At 45.6% G+C, this 23,464-nt stretch overlaps 2 protein-coding genes across 2 annotated transcripts in view; both read left to right on the top strand.

Moving 5' to 3' along the window:
• The window catches only part of LOC115460233 (GRB2-related adaptor protein 2-like), a 161,800-nt gene that overhangs the window by 83,513 nt on the left and 54,823 nt on the right, over positions 1-23,464 (top strand). The gene's annotated exons all lie outside the window — the stretch shown is intronic.
• LOC115460234 (splicing factor 3B subunit 5-like) lies at positions 11,942-12,244 on the top strand. The gene has a single exon (XM_030190049.1). It carries the CDS (start codon positions 11,967-11,969, stop codon positions 12,225-12,227), a length of 261 nt encoding a protein of 86 aa, XP_030045909.1. The 5' UTR covers positions 11,942-11,966; the 3' UTR covers positions 12,228-12,244.

Below are 23,464 nucleotides of genomic sequence, written 5' to 3'. Positions count from 1 at the left end.
ATTTTTGCTACCAGGTCCCACAGGGAATCCAGAGTTACCTCTGGTGGTTTCTGCAGTAATAGGGAAATATTCAATTGCTCTGTTTTCATTTCTGTACCTGTGGCTTCTTGACCCACGCCTTCTGTCAACGGGCTGCCTTCTTCTGGGGAGAGAAAACTTCCCCTTATCTCCCTCTCGGTCTGTTCTCTCTGGGCTTCTCTCGAAATCACTCCAACTACGCCTCCCGGCATCTGAGAGTTCATCCCTTGGTGGGAGAGCTCGCCCGCATGGGCTGTGGGGGAGGGACTCTTAAGTCGGGGCTCAACTTTGTATCCAGTCCTGGAGATGCTGAAGAGTCCTCCATCATGCCAGTGTCTCCTAAGAATCCGCTCCTAGGGTTACCATATGGCTCCAGAAGAGGACGGATTGAGCCAGCCGGGTTTTACTTCCATTGCTTTCAAGCAATGGAAGTAAAACCCGGCTGGCTCAATTACTTCCATTGAAAGCAATGGAAGTAAAACCCGGCTGGCTCAATCCGTCCTCCTTTTTCTGGAGCCATATGGTAACCCTATCCGCTCCCGACTACTCTACCCTGCCCTGAGGTCCTCGCAAATCGGTCCATGGGGCCAACAGGTAAGGAGGCAGGCGTTGGGAGAGCCTGAACCGCTGCCTTGCCTCTTCTTTTCGGCATTTTTGCTCGAAGGTAACAAGGATCCTCAGCACTGCTAGTTGTGTGCGGCCATCTTGGATTCTCCACCAGGGTGTCGTGGTTGGACACTTCTGAGTCATATTTGTGGGAGAAAAGTGTCCAATAAGAATGTGTGAATATATTTTCGCAAGTCCATAAAACCACAGAGAGATCTCATGAATTGTTTTCAAAAGCAAAATGTGCAAAACTATATGTTTAATGGATTTTTCCAGATTGTGACAGAACAGTGTGTTTTAAGCCTGTGATAATTATTTTGATGTTTTCCTGCAATTTATTTCTCTAGTTTGGCCAGCAGGTGGCACATGTTTATGCTTCAAGCTGCTACAGAGAACTGACCTTTCCTTCTTTAGTTAACACAGAGAAAGGGGAAGTGCCTGCAGTGATGTAGCCAGTTATTTTCAAATGTTGTTGTAGTTGGCGATCCTTAATGACTGGAAGAGATTGATTTCTAAAACGTTGGGCGTGAATTCCAGTGCTGTGCGATATTCTATAGATGGTGCTCAGTTTGAAGCTCAATTTATAGAATAGCGTTCGGCACATATTTTTTCCAGTGCTCAAATTTGGGTACCATTTACTGAATTTAGAGACCCTTTTATTAAAGGGTTGCCACGCAGCAACCTGGAACTACTGTTGTCCCAATGTGGCACCCGGCGGTAGTTTCACCTCCAGCCTGCGACATTTCTGGCGCTGCTGGATTAAAAATATATATATACTGCAGGAGGTTACCCAGCAGTAATTGGGCAGCACCGCATGCTGCTGGTTACCGCTGGGGTAGTGTTGCAGGAATTACCACTATTGTTAGCAGAATCTGTGGTACTTCAGGAGTCAAACAGCACACACCAGAATGAGAGAGAAATCTTCTTTATTTGCCAGCAAACAAAGTAGAACATCAGCACTAAGTCTCTTCTTCTCTTTCTCAGCTCTCTGGATCTTATGGCTTCTGTCTCAGCTCCTTCTCTTCTTCTTAGCTCTCTCCTTCTCCCTTCTTAGCTCTCTCCTTCTCTCTTCTTCTCCCTTCTTAGCGCTCTCCTTCTCTCTTCTTCTCCCTTCTGATGTAAGCTGCTTCTGCTCTCAGTTATATACTATTCCTAAACCCCTCTAGCCCCCCTTACTTTCCAGATGGTAAAGAATAGATGATTACCCTGCCTTGAACTAATCACCTCTACACATATGTTCAAAATATCAGTTACATAGGTTCCAGACATTTCCTAACTGACCTATGACCTGGGCCTCTCAGACTAGACAATGTAGCACCTATCTCTGTATTATTCACATAATCCCAGTCATAGCTTCATACTAACTACTAACTGGACTCTGGCATTCATTAAGGGGTCAAGGGACCAATCTTTGCTTAATGGCATACAGATATGGTTTGTTATTACTTTCAGGACCATTCCTACACTTAGCTATTCATCAAGAAACAAAGTTGACTTTTCCTGACCTTTTTCACCTAGCTAGGACTGTGGATAATTCAAACCAGATGATCTATTTAAACTTGCAGAGATATCACTTGAAAGGTCAGACAAAGTTGAATTGAAAAGATATTCTACATAGAAATAGAACTTATTAATTACACAGAATAAAACATATTCTAAAATAAACAGAAATCAAAATTCCTTATAAGACAAAATCTAACTCATCTAGAATTATTTAAAATCTACTCTATTTTCTTCTAACCAACATTAGCCTAATCTTTTTAAAACTATCTTCTAACACTGTTTGCTTGTTGATCCCTCGAGATTATCCACTATGCCCAATAGCCTTCAGATGTGGTAAATAATTACTTCTCCCTGACCTTTCTAACCTTAGTCTAACAAAAGCTAGACATTCTTGAGCAATTGAAACCAGAAGGCATTCCTGCACTTTACATGACTGAACCAAACTTTTAAACACCAATTAATATGACTTCTTTTGCCCAAGCTGCCTCATTCCCCCTTTGAGACTAAAATCAGCTTATGCAGAGATAAGTCTCACAACTCAAACTCTGGGGATTATAGTGATCCCAACTCCATACCTCCTCCTGGGGCATAACGTCTAGGAATAGGCTTGTGAATCACCATTACCCTACTCTTTGCCTGGCTAATTAGTTCCTGGACAGAGTGTAGCCAAAGGTTGGAGCGAGTTGGGGTATTAGGAAAAAGGAGGCAAGGAGTAGAAAACAACAAAAGCACCCAAATTACTAACATTTTCCTTCTTCCTAATCTAAAACAAATACAGCAAACTAATCAAGCAATAATATTTCAACAGTCTGTGCTAGTCACAGATTACTCTAATATAATGTTCTCAGTCTTTGAGTTCTTATACCAGTTGGGATAGAACCTCAACTGACAAGGATCAAGCTCTCAAATTCCAGGAAAGCCAGAATCAGGCAAGAAAGAGTCTCAGTATGAAGCCAAAGTCCAGCAGCTCCTGCGGTATGCAGTTGACCCTTCTTTTCAGCTAGTAGATTCTTTGGTTCGGGTCAAGCGCAGCTTCAATGGCTCCGCTGGATCACTTTCTGCTCTCCACTGTTTAGGCTCCGTCTGATCCGTACTGGGCTCAGTCTGATCAGCAGACTTGATTCGAGACCAATGGACCCATGGAGTTATCCCTGCGACCTTCACAGCTGTAGGGGTAGAAAGCAAAACAGTAAAAGGTCCTTTCCATCGGGGCCCCAAAGGCTGGAGCCTCCAGTCTTTCACCCAAACTCTATCCCCTGGCAGGAAGGAATGTACCTGAGCCTGGAAGGGGACAGGGTTTATTTCTCTCACATAAGACTGAAGCTCAGAAATTATCCTGCCCAAGAGGGCTACCTGCTCCTGCACCTGGGCAGACCCTAAAGTCCCTATCAGGCATATTTTCAAAGCACTTAGCCTTCCAAAGTTCCATAGGTTTCTATGGAACTTTGGAAGGCTAAGTGCTTTGAAAATATGCCTCATTGTCTCCCTTAATTCCCTGCAAAATGACTGGGGGCTTCCCATACACAATTTCAAAGGGAGAGAGGGCTGTTCCTTTAGTTGGGGTGCATCGGAGGCGAAAGAGGGCTAGTGGCAGTGCCTGTGGCCATTTCAGTTGGGTTTCCTGACAAATCTTTGCTAGGCTATTTTTCAAGGTTCTGTTTGCCCGCTCAACCTGCCCTGAACTCTGGGGACGGTAGGCACAATGCAATTTCCAAGTAATGCGCAATGCGCGGGACAGGGCCTGAAGTATGGCTTCAACAAAGGCGGGACCATTATCTGAACCTATGGCAAGGGGCAGTCCATACCTGGGGATAACATCCCTAAGGAGGGCTCGAGCTACTTCTGTGGCTTTCTCAGTGACTGTAGGGTATGCTTCCACCCACCCAGAAAAAGTACAGACCATGACCAAGAGGTATCGGAGCCTACCGCTCCTGGGCATTTCTGTGAAGTCTATGACTAGGGACTCAAAGGGTGTTAGTCCTCTAGACTGAACTCCTGGTGGAATACGGGGTCCCTGACGAGCATTATTCTGGGCACAGAGAGTACATCGGGCAGAGGCAGTGGCAACCAGACTATCCAATCCTTCCAGCACCACTACTCGACTGAGTAGGCGGGCTAGTGCTGTTTTCCCTAAGTGTGTCAGGTCATGAGCTTGAGACACTACAGGCCAAGCTAGGTGGCGTGGCACCAGAACTCTGGCATCAGGGAGATGTAACCAGCCATCAGGTCTCCTTACTGCACCTTCTTCTTGAGCCCATTTCTCTTCCGTTTGGGTGTACATAGGCGTCCATTCTTGCAGTCGAATCTGGAACAGGGGAGTCACAGTACCTACTGGAGGTCCTCGAGCAGCTTCCTTGGCCACCCGATCAGCATGGCGGTTCCCTCGGGCCACTGGAGTATCTATCCTTTGGTGTCCCCTGCAGTGAATGACAGCTACCTTCTTAGGGGCCCAAACAGCCTCTAACAACTGCAGTATTTCAGGTCCATACTTAACAGGTTGGCCTGCAGCATTTATGAGTCCCTTTTCCTTATACAAAGCTCCATGAGCGTGTAGAGTTGTGAAGGCATACTTGGAATCAGTATAAATGTTGGTCACCAGTCCTGCTGCTAGCTCCAGAGCTCGTATGAGGGCCACAAGTTCTGCTTTCTGGGCTGAAGTTCCTTGGGGCAGGGCCCTTGCTTCTATCACCTTGTCCTCTGTCACCACAGCATAGCCTGCCAATCGCTTGGAGTTCTCCACATAACTGCTTCCATCTGTAAAATAAATTACATCTGGGTCCCTCCAAGGAACATCTTTGAGATCTGGTCGACTGGAGTACACTTCATCCATGGTTTGGATACAGTCATGATCCGGTGGTCCCTCAGATGCTGGCAAAAGAGTGGCGGGATTGAATGTAGCTACTGTTTCCAGGTGTATCCGTGGATTCTCACATAAGCTGGCTTGGTACTTAACCATGCGGCTATTTGTAAACCAGTGGTTGCCCTTGTACTCCATGAGGGTGAGAACTGCGTGGGGGACTTTAACAACCAGTTCTTGCCCCAAGGTCAACTTGTCAGCTTCCTGAACCAGTAAGGCTGTCGCTGCAATGGCCCTCAGACAGGCTGGCCATCCTTTAGCCACTCCATCCAGCTGTTTAGACAGATATGCAACAGGCCTCTGCCAGGATCCCATCATCTGGGTCAACACACCCAGAGCAACCCCCTGTCACTCGTGGACATACAGTGAGAAAGGTTTCTCCACATCAGGAAGGCCTAACGCAGGGGCTTGGAGTAGGGCTTTCTTTATGGCGATGAAGGATTGTTGAGCAATAGGTCCCCATTCAAATGGTTCCTTTTCACCCCCCTTTGTGGCCTGGTAAAGGGGTTTCGCCATCAGTGCAAAATTTGGAATCCAAATTCTGCAGAATCCGGCTGCTCCCAGAAATTCCCTAACTTCCCTTCTGGACTTGGGTTGGGGAATTGCAGCAACCGCTTGCTTCCTACTAACATCCAGTCTCCGACTTCCCTGGGAAATGCAGAAGCCCAGATACTTCACTTCTGACTGACAGAGTTGGGCCTTCGAGCGTGAGACCTTACAGCCTGCATCCAAGAGTAACTCCAGCAATTCTCTGGTAGCCTCAAAACACTCTTCCTGGGTCACTGCTGCAATCAGGAGGTCATCTACATACTGGAGTAAAACTCGCCTGGAAGGCTCAGATTTAAAAGTCTTAAGGTCTTGTCCTAGGGCAGTCCCAAAAATGGTGGGGGAGTTCTTGAACCCCTGTGGCAGGTGGGTCCATGTATACTGAAGCTTCCGTCCTGTTACTGGGTTTTCCCATTGAAAGACGAAAAGCAATTGACTGGCGGGGGCCACCCGAATACAAAAGAAGGCATCTTTTAGGTCCAGTGTTGTGAAATGGGTAGCTCCAGAAGGTGTCAATCCAAGCAAGACATATGGATTAGGCACTACAGGGTGTAATGAAATAGTGGATTTATTGACCACTCGTAAGTCTTGAACTGGCCGGTAGTCCTCAGTCCCTGGCTTCTGAACTGGCAACAGTGGCGTATTCCATGGAGACTGGCAAGGTCGAATAATTCCATGGGATAACAGACGATTCAGATGTGCTTGAAACCCTTCCAGAGCCTTTCGGGGAATTGGGTATTGGCGAAGATGGATTGGCCGGGCACTTGGAAGTAAATCTACATGGACAGGAGGAATATTTCGGGCCAACCCTGGGGGATTATCTTCTGCCCATACCCCATTGACCTGGAAGCTGTCGGCCAGGGATAGGTCAACTTGGCCCTGCGACTGATGCAGCCGCCATTCTTCTTCAAGGGGGCAGCAGAAACTCAGTATGCCCTTAGGGCTGGATATCGGGGGCCGAAAGGAGACTGAAGTCTGGCCATCAGAGTCAAAGGAAATTTGGGCCCTAAGCTTGGACAGCAGGTCCCGGCCTAACAAAGGGATTGGACAGTCTGGCATATACAGGAATTCATGAGTGACTGTGTGTGAGCCTAATTGGCATCTACGGGTCGTCAGGAAGGGCCTCCGGTTCTGCACCCCCGTGGCTCCCACCACTCGGACAGTTTTTCCAGACACAGGCGCTAATCGCTCCGTCACAACAGAATGTTCAGCTCCTGTATCAATCATGAATGGAATTGAGCGGCTCCCTATGGTTAACTTGACCATGGGTTCCTGGGAGCCCAGTTTGTAGGAACCCGGTCTGTCCTATTCGTCCCATTCTGCCATCTCGGCTATCCCAATGATGTCAGATTCAGGAGGCTCATACCTTCCCTCTCGAACTCGGCCTCGGCTTCCTCGCTCTCCTGGTCCCTTTCTCAGTCCCTGGCGCCTCTGGGGGCATTCATCTTTCCAGTGCCCTCTTTCCCTGCAGTAGGCACACTGATCCCTCTCCAATCGTGGTCTGGGATTCTCCCCTCGTGGCCGGGATTGATTGAAGGAATCTCGAGGCCTGACTGGCGGTCTGGGGTCCCACTTTGGCTTCCCATTAGCTAGAGGTCGACCTCGGTTAAGGGTGGAATTAGTAATGGCTGCCGCCAAAAGGTCGGCCTTCTTCTGCATCTTCCGGTCAGCCTCTCGGCGCACCTCCTGATCCCTATTAACGAAAACCTTTGTTGCGATCTCAATTAGCTGGGTGGTATTCATCCCTGCGAATCCCTCCTGACGCTGCAGCTTCTTCCGGATATCTGGCATACTCTGAGCCACCAATGCACTATTCACCATTCTCTGGTTTTCTAGTGCCTCAGGGTCAAATGGGGTGTATGTTCTGTAAGCTTCAATTAGTCGCTCTAAAAAGGCCCCAGGGGATTCAGTTGCCCCTTGGAGAATTTCAGAGACCTTTGCCAGATTAATGGGCCTCTTTATGCCTTTCCTCATACCTTCCAGCAAGTCCCGGCAATAGCCAGACAACAGTTCATAGTGCTGCCCATTATTTGGATCCCAAGCTGGGGCTGCGCGAGGGAACCGAGCTCTAACCCATTCCTCTAGGTTCTGTGTCCCCTCGGGGGCACGCGCTCGCGTGATGGCCTCAGCATTTTGTAAAATCTTCCGCCTCTCCTCAGTTGTGAAGAGGGTCAGGAGAAGTTGTTGACAATCAGTCCAGGTTGGGTTATGGGTGGCCATAATGCTAGCCACTAGATCCACCACTGCCTGAGGCTTTTCAGTATAAGAGGGGTAATGCGTCTTCCAATTCAGGAGATCGGTGGTTGTGAAGGGTACATACTGGTAGGCCTGTGCCTGTATAACCTGATCCTGATTATTAGGATCCGGTCGAGTGGTGGTTACCTGGCGGAGGGGCAGAACTCTCGAGGAGGTGGGAATGGAACCTGAGGTAGAGCTAGGAGCTACCCCCCTATCATGCTCAAAAGTGATTGCAACAGGTCTAACCCATTCAGGGGAGGTGTGTTGAACCCCTGAGGGATGGGGAGGGGTACTCATAGACTGAGAGGTGGTCACAGGTGATTCAGTCCATTGAAAGGGATGCTGGGCCCCTGATGAGTGGGGAGGGGTACTAAAGGGAGAGGCTGGGCTATCGGGAGTTGAGGAGTCAGGAAGTGGAGCCCAAAGCGGGTCTTGGGAGGTTAACAGGGGAGGATGTGGCACAGAAGGGTAGAGGCTGGCTGAAAAGTCCAACCTAGGATGTGGCGGGGTTCGCACAGAAGGGGAGGAACTATCCGGAGAAGCCTGTGCTGGAGAGGCTTGGACTGGACGGCCTGGATCTCTAGGGGTGGAGCGGAACCCCAACAATGGACCATAAGGTGATGGCTCAAGATCTGAGGGGTCATCAGAAAGTATGGGTTTCTCGGACAGGGTAGGGGCGGATGCCACCGATTGGGTGGTAGGCTTCCTGGGGCTCTTTCCCTCCTCCAGTTTAGATTTTCTAATAATCTTTCTTTGAACGCGGCCCAACATGAACTTTACTGGGGATCCCATATAAGTTTTCAACTAAGAGGGAGGGTCAGTCACAAGGCTGTCCCAGGAATCTATATAGGGGAGTTGTTCAGAATATTCTGGTTCTCCTACAACTATGCTGTAGACCTTCCGGATTACTTCAATATCTAAGCTGCCACTAGGGGGCCGCCCCACTCCCATAGATGGCCACTCAACTTCACACAAGGTTCTTAGAGTACTTAAGCTTAAAGTCTGTCCATAATCATTGACTAAAAATCCTTTCTTAAAGTTCTTAAGCATACAATCTAGGGGAGTAGCAATTTGTCTAGACGATTTCCCCCCCCATAATGCTTACAGTTACAACACACAAAAAGGGAGGGAATTTTTTGGAAGTGTGGTAAGGGGTCCACAGATCCAAAGACAAAATGGTAGACAGACAACAATCGCTTCCTTCCGTCGCTGGCCAGTTGAACTCGCGTTAACTGGAACCGCAGCTATAAGAAGTCCACACTCATTTAACCATTCATACCACACATACTGCACAACAAATCCCACCCAACAATTTCAGATTTCTCAGATACAGATAAGCTCAGGCGGTTTCCCTACTAATCCCCACTAGACTAGAGGTACTAAGGCCTTCACTGAGAGTTGATCAGACTCCCCTTCCCTCAATTTTTGAGGGGCTGGTTTACAGTTTCCTAGCTAGGATTACAATACAGAATACATACCCGGCTAATGTTCCTCAGTCAGTTGGGTGCCAGAAATTGATGCAGGGTTCAGGATCCCACTTCTGACACCAAGAATTGTTGCAGGAATTACCACTATTGTTAGCAGAATCTGTGGTACTTCAGGAATCAAACAGCACACACCAGAATGAGAGAGAAATCTTCTTTATTTGCCAGCAAACAAAGTAGAACATCAGCACTAAGTCTCTTCTTCTCTTTCTCAGCTCTCTGGATCTTATGGCTTCTGTCTCAGCTCCTTCTCTTCTTCTTAGCTCTCTCCTTCTCCCTTCTTAGCTCTCTCCTTCTCTCTTCTTCTCCCTTCTTAGCTCTCTCCTTCTCTCTTCTTCTCCCTTCTGATGTAAGCTGCTTCTGCTCTCAGTTATATACTATTCCTAAACCCCTCTAGCCCCCCTTACTTTCCAGATGGTAAAGAATAGATGATTACCCTGCCTTGAACTAATCACCTCTACACATATGTTCAAAATATCAGTTACATAGGTTCCAGACATTTCCTAACTGACCTATGACCTGGGCCTCTCAGACTAGACAATGTAGCACCTATCTCTGTATTATTCACATAATCCCAGTCATAGCTTCATACTAACTACTAACTGGACTCTGGCATTCATTAAGGGGTCAAAGGACCAATCTTTGCTTAATGGCATACAGATATGGTTTGTTATTACTTTCAGGACCATTCCTACACTTAGCTATTCATCAAGAAACAAAGTTGACTTTTCCTGACCTTTTTCACCTAGCTAGGACTGTGGATAATTCAAACCAGATGATCTATTTAAACTTGCAGAGATATCACTTGAAAGGTCAGACAAAGTTGAATTGAAAAGATATTCTACATAGAAATAGAACTTATTAATTACACAGAATAAAACATATTCTAAAATAAACAGAAATCAAAATTCCTTATAAGACAAAATCTAACTCATCTAGAATTATTTAAAATCTACTCTATTTTCTTCTAACCAACATTAGCCTAATCTTTTTAAAACTATCTTCTAACACTGTTTGCTTGTTGATCCCTCGAGATTATCCACTATGCCCAATAGCCTTCAGATGTGGTAAATAATTACTTCTCCCTGACCTTTCTAACCTCTTAGTCTAACAAAAGCTAGACATTCTTGAGCAATTGAAACCAGAAGGCATTCCTGCACTTTACATGACTGAACCAAACTTTTAAACACCAATTAATATGACTTCTTTTGCCCAAGCTGCCTCAGTAGCACAGGAGCCCTTACCGCCACCTCAATGGGTAGCAGTCAGTGCACCCCCCCCCCCCCCCCCCCCCCCACATACACACATGGCCACATGGTAAATGCAAGCTTACTGCATGGTCATGTTTTTTCAAGCTTTTTATCTGCTGCAGTAAAAAGGGCTCTGGCATGCAGCAAAAACGGCCACCACTGCAACCGCAGGGCCATTTTTACCACAGCTTGGAAAAGGGCCCCTGAGTCCCCAATGCTTTAAAACATTAAGCTGAAAATAAATAATTTCAAAAAGCATTTCTGGTAAAATAGTGTTTTTACATTCAGAAATGACCTTTTATAAAACTGTCCAGAGTATATGTGGCTAAAAATATGCACATACCATCTGTATACACACAAATTTGTATACAAATAACTTGAGCAGAGGCATTACTAAGATAGGGATTGGGGCAGAGTTTGGATTTAATATTTTATAAATAGGGCTTCTGGTTTTCAGTTATAACTGGAAAACCCCCCAAATCATTCTTCCTTGAGCAATCCAATGACACCATCCAACTGATGCTGTCACACCTGGATGACATCATCAGAGTGGGACCTGCCTCTTTCCCCCTTTCTTCCAGCTGCTTCTGCTGAAGAAAAAAAGAGCTTCTCTGCTGTCTTCATTGTACGGCTTTCAGTAGGCTTGAGCCTCATGGTGCAAAAAATCCTGTATTGGTTTAACCACCTCAAGTCTTGCAAGACCTGAGACCACAAGGCTAGCTGGGAGTTCATACCCTGCATGGCTCAGATTTACTGAGAGTTGTGCATTGAAGACAGCAGAGGAGCTCTTGGGAAGCAGTAGTAATAAATGTGAAGGAGAGGTATCAAGCCCTCTGGCTAGCTGAGGGGTACCTGGGAGGTAGTAGGTGGCTGGCTTGTTGGGAGGTAGGGAGCTGAGACTTGTGAATACCAGAGGGGATTGAGAAAGAGGAAGGTTGTTGAAGATGGAAGGCTATGAAACAAAGGGAGAGTCTTCTGGGGGCAGAGGATGAGAAAGAGAGAAACAGACGAGATGGTGGATTGAGAAAGGGAGACTGCTGGGGAGTGGGGGGAGATAGTTGAGATTTAGAGACACTGGGTGGTGAGTCTGACAGTTGGAACTAATAACAGGAATGAAATAAAATGATTGCTGAAGATGATGAGGGGACAGAAACAGAGAGCAAGAGAATCAATATCAGTTTAAACTTTTCTTAAAGGCATGTGAAAAATGGCATCCACTCAAGAATGTGGCTAAACTTTAATTTTACCATATGAAACTATCAATATGCAGAGAATTTTGCTATCCTCCCAAAGCATTTCATTAACTTAAAAATAAACTATAAACGGACTGTGAGGAGGAATTAAAAAGAAATATAAAAGGGAAATTGTTTTTATTAGACACATTAATTCTACTCCTACGCAGTCCAGCTTGAAGGCTTCTCTCCGTCTTGCAATTCCGATACGGAGACAGCTAAGCTCGGTGCCATGATGGACCGTTACACCATCCACAGCCAGCTTGAGCACCTGCAGTCCAAGTACATCAGAATGGACCACGCCAACACCACCAAGTGGGAATGGCTGGTGAACCAGCACCGAGTCTCCTACTGCTCTTACATGGGCCACTTTGGCCTGCTCAACTACTTCACCGTGGCTGAGAATAAGAGCAAGGCCCAGGTCTGCTTCAATCTGATGGAGAAGATTCTGCAGCGCTGTGGGCCGCCCCTCGACAAGCTCGAGGAGTCCTAGATGTTTCACTGGGAGACGCTTCTCCCCGCCGCCACTGCTGGATGCCTGTTTCCTGAGCCTGGACCCAAACCTCCCGCAAGAACAAACATTTCTCATCACCTGCGCTGCTCTTGCTGAAATCATCTCTCCTAAGTTCACCCTCCTGATTCCAGTTACTTTACGAGCTGTGAATAAACGTGATGTTTTCTTTAAAAAAAAAAAACCTTAAAATTAAACACCTACATTTACAGTTAGTAAATCCACAGAACTGAAAGCCCTATTTATAAGTAAACTGGGAAATTTGTGTACACCAAAAAGCAGATATCAATTCAATATGCGAGTATATAGCGATAATTTTCAAAGGGAAAATATGGGCATACCTTCCTGTAGAAAATTGGTATAGTTTAGGTATATGTCTATCACAAAGTTTAGGCAATCTGTTATAAAATTAACCTCTCGGGTGGCAGTTGTATAAGTGGGCACCTCCTGTTGGACACCCCAATGTCACACAATGAGAACCCGTTCTAGAACAACAGCTGGACCCCCACATTCCATTATGCATACTTTGGAAGAAAGGTGGGAGAGGGGAGATATGATGGAAACATTTCCTATGTGGCATAAATATACAGGAGGAGAGTCTCTTTCAATTGAAAGGAAGCTATGGAGTGAGGGGACATAGGATGAAGGTGAAAGGGGACAGACTCAGAAGTAACCTGAGGAACTACTTCTTTGAAAGGGTGATGAATTCGCGGAACAGCCTCCCAGTGGAAGTGGTGGAGACAAAAGCAGTATCTGAATTTGAGAGAACCTGGGACATAGGATCTGTAAGGGAGTGATAGGGAGAGTAGATGGCATGGATGGGCAGACTGTTACACTAGCTATAGAGCTGACATAACTGAGCACACCTAAATGTGGCAAAGGTACATGTAATATACAGTATTTATAAGTTACACACCGTACTGAAGGAAGAGCCCACAACCCACCCATGTGTATTCCGCCTTGCTTTTGTGTGCCATACCACTTACATGCACCAATAGAAAAAGTGTTTAGCAAGCTACAGCACGTAACCACTACTTTTAGCACACATACGAGCACAAAGGGGCATCTAATGGCAGTATTGCCCTTTCAGTGTCTATGGTAAAACGGATTAAAACACTTCAACAAGTAAGAAAAGAATAGCAGTGCAACTTGTATGAACGCTGTGTTTCTTTAAAATCTGTATGTTATTGTGGATGAAATCTGATCCCACCACTCCCTTGAACGAGGAAGGGGCAGTCAAGGCTTTAGAAGCCTCAATGCTGCCATCATAGCTTCACCTCCCCCCCCCCCCCCCCCCCCCCACCAACATCTAACATAATTTCCTATTCATTAGGGCACCCTGGACTATCTTCTCTTCCCTTGATCTTCAGTCTTTCAGGGAATGACCCTTCTTCTTCTGGGCTCCCTCCCTCACCATCCCCTAGAGTCAGCACTGCCCCTAGGAAATGATCCTAGTCTGCAACAAAAGTGATAAAGAGATTATGTAAGAGCTTTAGTGAGTCAGATGTTCAGTTTTACAGTCCAATTTATGAGCAGGCAGTCCACTGGTATTGGGTGAGTCGAAGAGGTTGACAATCCTGAAGAAGATTCGGCAACTCCAGCGTAGGGGGAACCAAGGCAATGCTGAACGGACTTCTACAGTCTGCATCCTGCAAATGGCAAAAGACTGAAGAAGATTCACCAAATCCAGCATGGGGGAACTAAGGCCAATGCTGGACAGACTTCTACGATCTGTATCCCATAAATGTATTTATTTATTTATTAGGATTTATTTACCGCCTTTTTGAAGGAATTCACTCAAGGCGGTGTATAGTAAGAATAGATCAAACATGAGCAATAGACAATTACAACAGTAAAAATATTCAAAAACAATACAAAGTATGGCATGGTATACTACTTACAATGTCAGCACAATACATAATAGAACGTTATATGTGATAGCGAAGATGTAACATATAGAAGGGTAAGAAAGTAGGAAGAGTTAGAAAGTAAGGTGATTGATTTAAAGAAAGTTGCACATGAGGTCAGAGAAATGGTTAAATGTTATCTCAGCAAGGGTAGGAGTGGATAAACATGTCCTGCTGCAGTATATGCAGCCTGAGTACTCCTTGTGTGTGTGAGTGAGACTAACGAGTTAGTTACTTCTTCCAATAAAGGCTTGGTTGAAGAGCCAAGCTTTCACCTGCTTCCTGAAGTAGAGATAATCTTTTTTTTTTTTTAATTCTTTATTTATCATTTTAAAGTTAATACAAAGAAACATTCTTTGAACAGATACATCCATTTTAGATACATGAAAATTAAGGAAATATTTCTACAGAAAAAAAACTTTTCCAAATTGGATTTATAGCCCTCAAAAAGAATGGATTCAAGATGGTTATAACCAAAGGAAGTTGGTATAATAAGAAATAATATATAACAAAAATCAAGCAGTGGTTCCCTTTAATACATTTACGGGACTCTTATTGGATTTAGGTCTAGTCACTCTTCTTATCAAGGAATGATCTCAATTGTTCAGGTTCAAAGAATACATATTTCTTCTCCTTAAATATCAACATACATTTACAAGGAAAACGTAGTTGGAAAACAGCCCCTAAGTTAACAGATTCCTGTTTCATATCTAGGAATTTCTTCCGCCTCTGTTGGGTCCAACGGGCAATATCTGGAAACACTGAGACTTTGCTTCCTTTAGAGATAATCTTGTATTAAGCGCAGCCTTTCAGGCAGTGCATTCCAGAATGTGGGGGCTACTCCGGAGAAGGCTTGCTTGCGGGTATCACATCGTGTAATGTCTTTTGGAGAGGGTGTGATTAGTGAAAGTCCTTGGGAGGACCTTAGTGTCCTTGGTGGTGTGTGAAGGATCATCCTATTTTTCAGGTACTCAGGGCCATTTCCTTTCAGGGCCTTGAAGATCAGACATAGAGGTTTAAATTTAGCCCTGAATTGTACTGGTAGCCAATGAAGGTTTTGCAAAAATGGTGTGATATGGTCACGTCGCTTGCAATGGTAAAAAAATGAAGAAGATTTGGCAACTCCAGGGTTGTAGATCACTTTATTGTCACATGCTGCAAGTGAGGGTCCTGTGCAGCGCAGTGGAGAGGGGAAGACATCTTAACTGGTAAGTTGAATACTGTCAGCAATACTTGGGGATGATGTGTAGCTATAACCAAGACTCCATCATGTTTGGCAGTCTATATGGTTGGCATGGTGGAGACTTGACAACCAATGCTTAAGCATGAGTGACTGGGGCCTGCACAGAGTGGCAGGAATGGCTCTGGCCACCTTGTTGGGCAGATTGGATGGCCCATGCGGGTCTTTATCTACCTTCATTTATTGTGTTACTCTGTTTTCCTATTTCATTTTATCATAGTTGAGCACTTTATTTTATTTTTTTCTTCAATTTTGTGTTTGAGCCATGAATTTAGTATGAAAATCTGTTTTGTTCAATTTTGGTCCAGATTCATAGGAAAACGTTATTGTGATGTATAGGTTTTATGTAAATATACAGTCTAAACAAAGAAAGCTCTTTGGAAGAAAGTGCTTAAATGATGCATGAGTCAACAGGAAGTAAATCAAACAGTAGCTCCCAAACCTGTCCTGGGGGACCCCCAGTCAGTCGGGTTTTCAGGATATCCACAACGAATATTCATGAAACAGAGCTGTATGCATTGTCTCCACTGCATGCAACTTTCTCTCATATATATTCATTGTGGATATCCTGAAAAACCGGCTGCCTGGGGGTTCTCCAGGATAGATTTGGGAACTGCTGAAGCTTTTAGTTTTATCCCTGATTGGAGTGAATCAAAATGAAGTGTTTAGCAACAAATAGAAAGCAGAACATTTGAGGGCTGCAGGTTTAATAGAAGATGCAAAGGATGCATTGCCTAGAATAATAAAAGACATAATTTCAGCTTCATTACCCTACGTATTAGGGGGAAAACATACTCTGCTTTGCCCTTAGAAAACTCGTGGAGCTTACAGGATCAATGCATGAACAAGTACTTCTGCTCAGACAAAGCAAGGTGCACTAATAGAAAACCTGGACTCAGAAATAGAAATAAATTGTCTGTAGCATTACGGATTTCTTTCTCTCCTGAAGCAGATAAAGAATGTATTATGTGATTAGTGGAGAAAAGGAAAATATTTAGGGACAATGAAAATTTATAGTTACCACACAGTCATTGCCCAAATTACTTTTAGAGGCATTTCCAGTAGCTTAATAGTTTGTGCAGCAGGCTGAGAACCAGGGGAACCGGGTTCAATTCCCACAGCAGCTTCTTGTGACTCTGGACAAGTCACTTAACCCTCCATTGCCCCAGGGACAAAAGAAGTGCCTGCATATAACAAATGTAAACCACCGAAAGGTGACAAATGTTCTTTTGCTAATGTACTATTACCCTATCAGTTTCCCGCTGTCTCTTTCCACTGTTCCATTGTTCTTTTCCTCTGTCCTATTCCCTTAATGATACTTTGACTTTGTCTCCGCATAACTTCTCATAATGTAATCCATAACTGAGTTGTAACAAATCGTATTGCCATCATTTACAATGTATTGTAAGCCACACTGAGCCCGCAAATAGGTGGGAAAATGTGGGATACAAATGCAACAAAATAAATAAAATAAATATATCAAATCTCATCCCCTTTCCCTCTCCCATGCAGAGAAAATACATTCACCGTGCATTACGGAAGCAGTTCTATAAATCAGTGCCTCCTTTTAGATGCACCAATGCCATGCGCTGGGTGCTAATTCTATAATGGCATCTGTGCATCAAGTTTAGATGCGACCATTTACACTATATCAATAGCAGCTACAAATGGATGCACATAGATGTGGCGAATGAGGCACTTCACATATAGTATTCTATAAGTTCTGCGTAACTTGGAGAAACACCCATGCTCTGCACGTCTATACCCCCCTTTACAGTTCAGCACTACAGCATGTCATTGCTACCTTATAGAATGTATATAGTAACATAGTAAATGACGGCAGATAAAGACCTGTACGGTCCATCCAGTCTGCCCAACAAGATAAACTCATTTTACATGGTATGTGATACTTTATACCCGAGTTTGTTTTGTCCTTGCCATTCTCAGGGCACAGACCGTAGAAGTCTGTCCAGTACTGTTCTTATACTAAGTTCTGAAGGTTCTGGAATCCTAAAGAGTTACAAGATTCCGGAATCCCAATTAGTAGCAACATTCCATGTAGAACCCCAAAGAGTAACATAGTAAATGACGGCAGATAAAGACCTGTACGGTCCATCCAGTCTGCCCAACAAGATAAACTCATTTTACATGGTATGTGATACTTTATACCTGAGTTTGTTTTGTCCTTGCCATTCTCAGGGCACAGACCGTAGAAGTCTGTCCAGTACTGTTCTTGTACTAAATTCTGAAGGTTCTGGAATCCTAAAGAGTTACAAGATTCCGGAATCCCAATTAGTAGCAACATTCCATGTAGAACCCCAAAGAGTAACATAGTAAATGACGGCAGATAAAGACCTGTACGGTCCATCCAGTCTGCCCAACAAGATAAACTCATTTTACATGGTATGTGATACTTTATATGTATACCCGATGGTGCTTACTACACATTCATGCGTAAATTGCCAAATATCTAGACACCAAGTTTAGAATGATCTCCTAATCACATAGGACCCAGCAGTGGTCAACGTAGCAGTATCCTAATGGACAGGGCAGCAGGCTGGAAGCAGAAGCCTAGGTGAGAGAAACCTCCTACTTTCCCCTGGGGTCCTGAAACCTGGAGCTTTCTGCTCTCAGTCTACCGAAGTGTGGGAGAGACTATTAGGGGTGAGCTGGTGGCTGTCTGTGAGTGCCATCCCTATGTGGATATAGATTTTCTATGCCTGGCTTCTCAGGGACTAGGGTTTGGGGTAAGTTCTCAGGGTTACAGGTGTGTATAGGTCAGGTTTCTGAGGGGCAGAGGGTGAGATTACTTTCATGGCCCTATGTGTTTCAAACAATGTCTTACCTCCTGCTGTGTCTCCAGTCCCACTCCACTCAGATCACTTCCACAAAAGACCAGTCACTCCACTGATAGGGTAAAAATATAAATTAGTGGGTATTAAAAATTATAACAGTTCATCTGTTACTTCATAGACAAAAACAGAAACGTAAAAGACAATTCAGAGACAGGAATTGAACCCTTTCTCTCTCTTCTTCTCTTTTCACTGGTTGGTTCTTTAATTGTGCATCCTCCCACTCAGTCACTCATCTGTGGGTTCCTTGATCCCTAGACACACCGGATTGGCTCCTGTCTCCCACATACAGTAAGACTCTCCTAGCCTTTAATCTGCATGCCATTGCTCTCAACTATTTCAACTGCATCTAAACTCCTATGCAGTATGGGGGGAATTCTGTTAATGGTGCCTAAAGTGGCAAAAACCTGGCTGCTAAGCTAGCATTCTCTAACAAGCAAAGTTGGGCGCCGAATCTGCTTAAAATATTAGTGTAAGTTCACAGTTGTACACCAAACTTTAAGCACGACCACTTATGCCGTGTCTATGGTTGGTGTAGATGCTGGCACCTAAAGTCAACAGTTGGGCATGTAGAAATGATTTATAGTAGTAGTAAATGCAACTGTTCTGTACAGCGTGCACTGAAATAGTAGTAACACCCACGACCCGCCCATGGGAACGCCCCCTTTGCAGTTACGCTCTAGAACATGTAGGACCCCTTTTACTAACCGCAGGTACCGCTCGCTAAACAGGAAGTACTGTCAGGCTGCTGCAGCCCGATGGTATTTCCCACCCCTAATGCGCCATAATATTAAGCGGTACAAAAATGCTTTACTTGCCGCACGTCCATTTCCTGCAGGAAAGAGAGTTCCCTTTTACCCACTGCGGTAAAAGGGGGCCTCAGCGCATGTGAAAAACAGACGCCAGCGCAGCCCCGTTTTAGCAACTAACATCTATCAACTCCCGTTTGTCATTCCAAACGTTTGGCTCTTCATTCATGCCTAACTTTTGGTGCACTGTAGATTAGATTCTGTAAATGGTACCTAAAAAATTGTTGCTGAAAAAATAGTGCTTAGCCCTATTCTATAAACACACTTACAGTTAGGTGCACCGGGAACCACGACTGGGAGACACTCAGTTAAGTTACACGGAAATACTTTTAAAACAAATAGGAGGAAATATTTTTTCACTCAAAGAATAGTTAAGCTTTGGAACTCGCTGCTGGAGGATGTAGTAACAGCGGTTAGTGTATCTGGGTTTAAAAAGGTTTGGACAAGTACCTGGAGGAAACGCATGATAGTCTGCTATTGAGAAGATATATTTCACCTAGAGATATTCTTATGTTTTTATGTGGACTGTGTGTTGGGAAGGGAGAGGTTAGTACTACCTAGCCTTGAGCCACATGAGGAGCAGGCATAGCAGAGAAGGCCTGAGAGACAGAGCAAAAATAGAAACCCTTATCAGTAGGCCCCTCTCTTACTCTGCAAAGATAGCAAGTGATGTATTAATGCTCAGCATAGGGTCTGCAAGAGTCTGCAAGAAAGATCTGTGAAGGAGATAAAGGAGGTGGTGATGTAACTCTGGTGATAACCCAAGCAGGATGCATTGGCTTTTCTCCTGCCTATACTGGCAGGAAGTCATTCTTTGTAACAGAAAGATGCACGGGGTCCCTTTCTTTCTCTCCTCACCATATCAGCAGCTGCACGGAAATGCAGTCACTTGACTATCAGAAGATGCAAGCCAACAGCCCAAGAGAAAGAGTTACCAGTTAAAATTATGGTATTAAGCAGTACCATGAGATGGGACTTGTGCAGGGATCTGTATGCAAATTGCTAAAAAGAAAATTCATTAGCTAAGAGGAGGAGGGAAAGAGGTCATTATAGCTTGGATGACAACATAACCTCCAGTTGATCTTGGGTCTGTAAAGTGTAAACCCCCTAGTCATGGAGCGGGTAATTACAATAATTAGAGCTGGTGGTTGGGAGGCGGGGCTATGCTGGGCAGACATATACGGTATGTGCTGGGGCTGGTGGTTGGGAGGCGGGACTAGTGCTGGGCAGACTTATACGGTCTGTGCCGGGGCTGGTGGTTGGGCGGCGGAGATAGTGCTGGGCAGACTTATACGGTCTGTGCCAGAGCCGGTGGTGGGAGGCAGGGATAGTGCTGGGCAGATTTATACGGTCTGTGCCAGAGCTGGTGGTTGGGAGGCGGGGTTGGTGGTTGGGAGGCGGGGATAGGGCTGGCCAGACTTATACGGTCTGTGCACTGAAGAGGACAGTGCAAATAAAAAAGTAGCACATATGAATTTATCTTCTTGGGCAGACTGGATGGACCGTGCAGGTCTTTTTCTGCCATCATCTACTATGTTACTATGTAAAGAAATAAATATATATGAATGTCAAAGTTTCAAATAGGGTTCCCAAATAAACTCCATGCAACCAAGGGATCTGACAAGAAAAATATTAAATATTTTATTAGATGGTAAAATAAATAGAAACATTTGGATATGTTCCTTAATTTTGGTACCAATTGTTAAAGTTTGCTAGTATTAAATAAAAATAGTGCAAGGTGTTAAATACTTTGTGATAAGTTACAAAGGCAATAAGATGTTCAAAACTACAATTACAGTTACCAAGACCCCGACCCCACTGCTGCAATAACATAAAACATCCCAAACATGTACACAACCTCAATTATCGTACTCAGATCTGATAGATAGATAGATAGATAGATAGATATAATTTTTTTTAAATTTGTCTGCACACAAAAATGTTACCGGTGTATCGTATCTTCGCTAGCATTGCTGCTGTCTTGTGTTGGGTACCTTGGTCTTCTCCACATCCACGTCACCTCGGTTGGCGAGGTCATCTCACCGGCTCAGGAACTCTAGGATACCTACTGCTCTGACTCAAAGAACTAAAAAAATGAAAATCCTGACTCCCTGTGCTCGTTGTGTGTGCTACCTCAATCAGTATTTTCTTTGGCAAGGGACCTTGTGGGCTAACTAAATTCAAATAAAAAGATAAGCAAGGGAAATTCCTATCTAGCCCTCCCAAAACATGACTCCCTTTTTTTTATTTTGTTATACACCTTCTACTCAAACTGATGGACTGCTAAACTAATCCTCCTAAAGGCAGGCCCTTAACTGCAGGCACTCACAGGGCTCGAGGCTTAGGCTGGGCAGCTCCTTCCCCAGGGCAGGCTCGCTTAGGTGTGGACACTCGAACCAGAAGGGTTCTGTGCTGGATCCTCCTGAGGCAGACACTCTAAAAAAGTTCCTTTGGAGTCTGGGCACTCAGTGCGGGGGGGGGGGGGTGTCTCTCTGTCTCTCTCTTTGTGGGGCTTCTTCCCTTTCCATAGGCCTCTTCTTTACAGGACAGGCAGTCGAACGGCCGGCTTTCTCCTCTCTGGACAGGCAAGCACACACACGGAGGGATGCACTGGGTGGACTTCTCTGGGATTCAGGGTCGTTGCCATGCTGCTCTCTATTCAGCTCTGCACTGCTCCCAACACGTCTCAGCTCCCTAGTGTGGTCCCTCTTTCTCCTCTGCTTTTCTCTCTGCCTGAAGAATGGCCTCTGTGGCTACAGCTCCTCTTCTTGGCCCCAGCTCGCCTGTTCCCCTGCAGCTCGGCTCCTCTTTTGCCCCCAACTTGCTCCAGAGCCCCTTCTCCTCCTCCTCTGTTCCTGTTTGGTGCCCGGCCCCTTACAGGACTCACCAGTTCTCTCTCTTCATCTGGGGCTCGTCAGTGGGTCCTTCTCTTCCAGCCTGCAGCTCACTCCTGCTTGGGTTTGATCTTCTTCTCCTCCAGCCTGCAGCTACCGCTTCTTGCCTGAGCATGCCCTTCTTTGCCCCAGCTTGCAGCACACTCCTGCCTGGGTCCGATCTTCTCCTCTCAGAGCATGCTTTTAGTCTCCTCTCTTTGCCCAGGCTTGCCTTTCTCTTTCCCAGGTTGGCGGGTTGCCTCTCGGCTTGCTATCTTTTTCCTGCTGTTCCACCCCTCCCGCCCCCTGGATTGGCTTGAAATTCGCGCCAACCCATGGGTCAGGCTGCCTCCTGCCTTCTCATTGGTGTAAATTCATGCCTTTTACCAGATCCTGGCTCCTATTGGCCACCTTCCACACTGCACCTCAGGCTCCCAGCTCCCCCTGGGGCCAGTGTTGCCAGGTGGGCGGTTTTACCGCCCAATTGGGCGGTTTTCTGCGACCCGCCGCGGGAAATTTTTGCCCGCGGCGGGTCGCGGTTTTTTGGGCTTCTTTTTTTTCTTTTCCGCGGTTTTTCGGGCGGTTTTTTTGGCCGCGGGGGGCGGGGTTAGTGACGTTTTGGGCGGGGCCGGTGACGGGGGAGGCGGGGTCGATGACGGTGGGGGCGGGGTTGATGACGGCGGGGGCAGGGTGATGACGCGGGGGTGGGGGTGTCAGGGGCGGGGTTTGAGTTTGGGCGGGTTTTGGGCTGTTTTTAGGCTGGATTGGGTGGGAAAAAAATTTTCCACCTGGCAACCCTGCCTGGGGCCTCAGACAGACAATCAGGAGCTTTGTAACAGACTTCACTGCACATCCCCCCACAGTTACAAACTCATAAAATTCAAACACACCTCTGGCATCTATGGGCACCTGAGTTCCCAGTTTTACAACAGTGCTGGAGCATTTCAAGCACTCCAAGCATTTTAACTAAAAGGTGTCAGTGCTGTTTCTGGGCTGCCCTGAGCCCTCTGTACCTCCCTGGCCTCTGCAAGGTGCCCCCCTCTCTGGGAAAGGGGGGGACAAGGCAAAGGCTTCTTTTTTCTATATTTAAAATAGCATTGAGTAAGTGCTTTAGGGCTCACTGATCTTTCCAAATGTAGTAGAGTTATGAGGTGGCAACAATACAAGCACTATGTCAAGAGCTGTGTGAGTGGTGTGGCCACACAGGGCACAAATATGGAGGGGCACAAAAATTGCTCCCAGCCCACCATCTCCTCTCATTGACAGTGGCAAAGCAGGCAGGGCAGGGGTGGTGCCAGTGGGTCAGATCAGTGGTCCTTCTAGTCCAGTATTCTGTTTCCAACAGTGGCCAAGCCAGGTCACAAGTACCTGACAGAAACCCAAATAGTAGCAACATTCCGGAATCCCAAATAGTAGTAACATTCCAGAATCCCAAATAGTAGGAACATTCCGGAATCTCAAAAGAGTAGCAACATTCCGTGCTACCAATCCCAGGGCAAGCAGTGGCCTTCCCCATGTCCGTCTCAATAGCACTTTTC

Source organism: Microcaecilia unicolor, chromosome 1 (genome assembly GCF_901765095.1).
Source record: "Microcaecilia unicolor chromosome 1, aMicUni1.1, whole genome shotgun sequence".
Lineage (NCBI taxonomy): Eukaryota > Metazoa > Chordata > Amphibia > Gymnophiona > Siphonopidae > Microcaecilia > Microcaecilia unicolor.
Note: the sequence above shows the minus strand (reverse complement) of the source record. Positions and strands in the feature narration are given on the sequence as shown.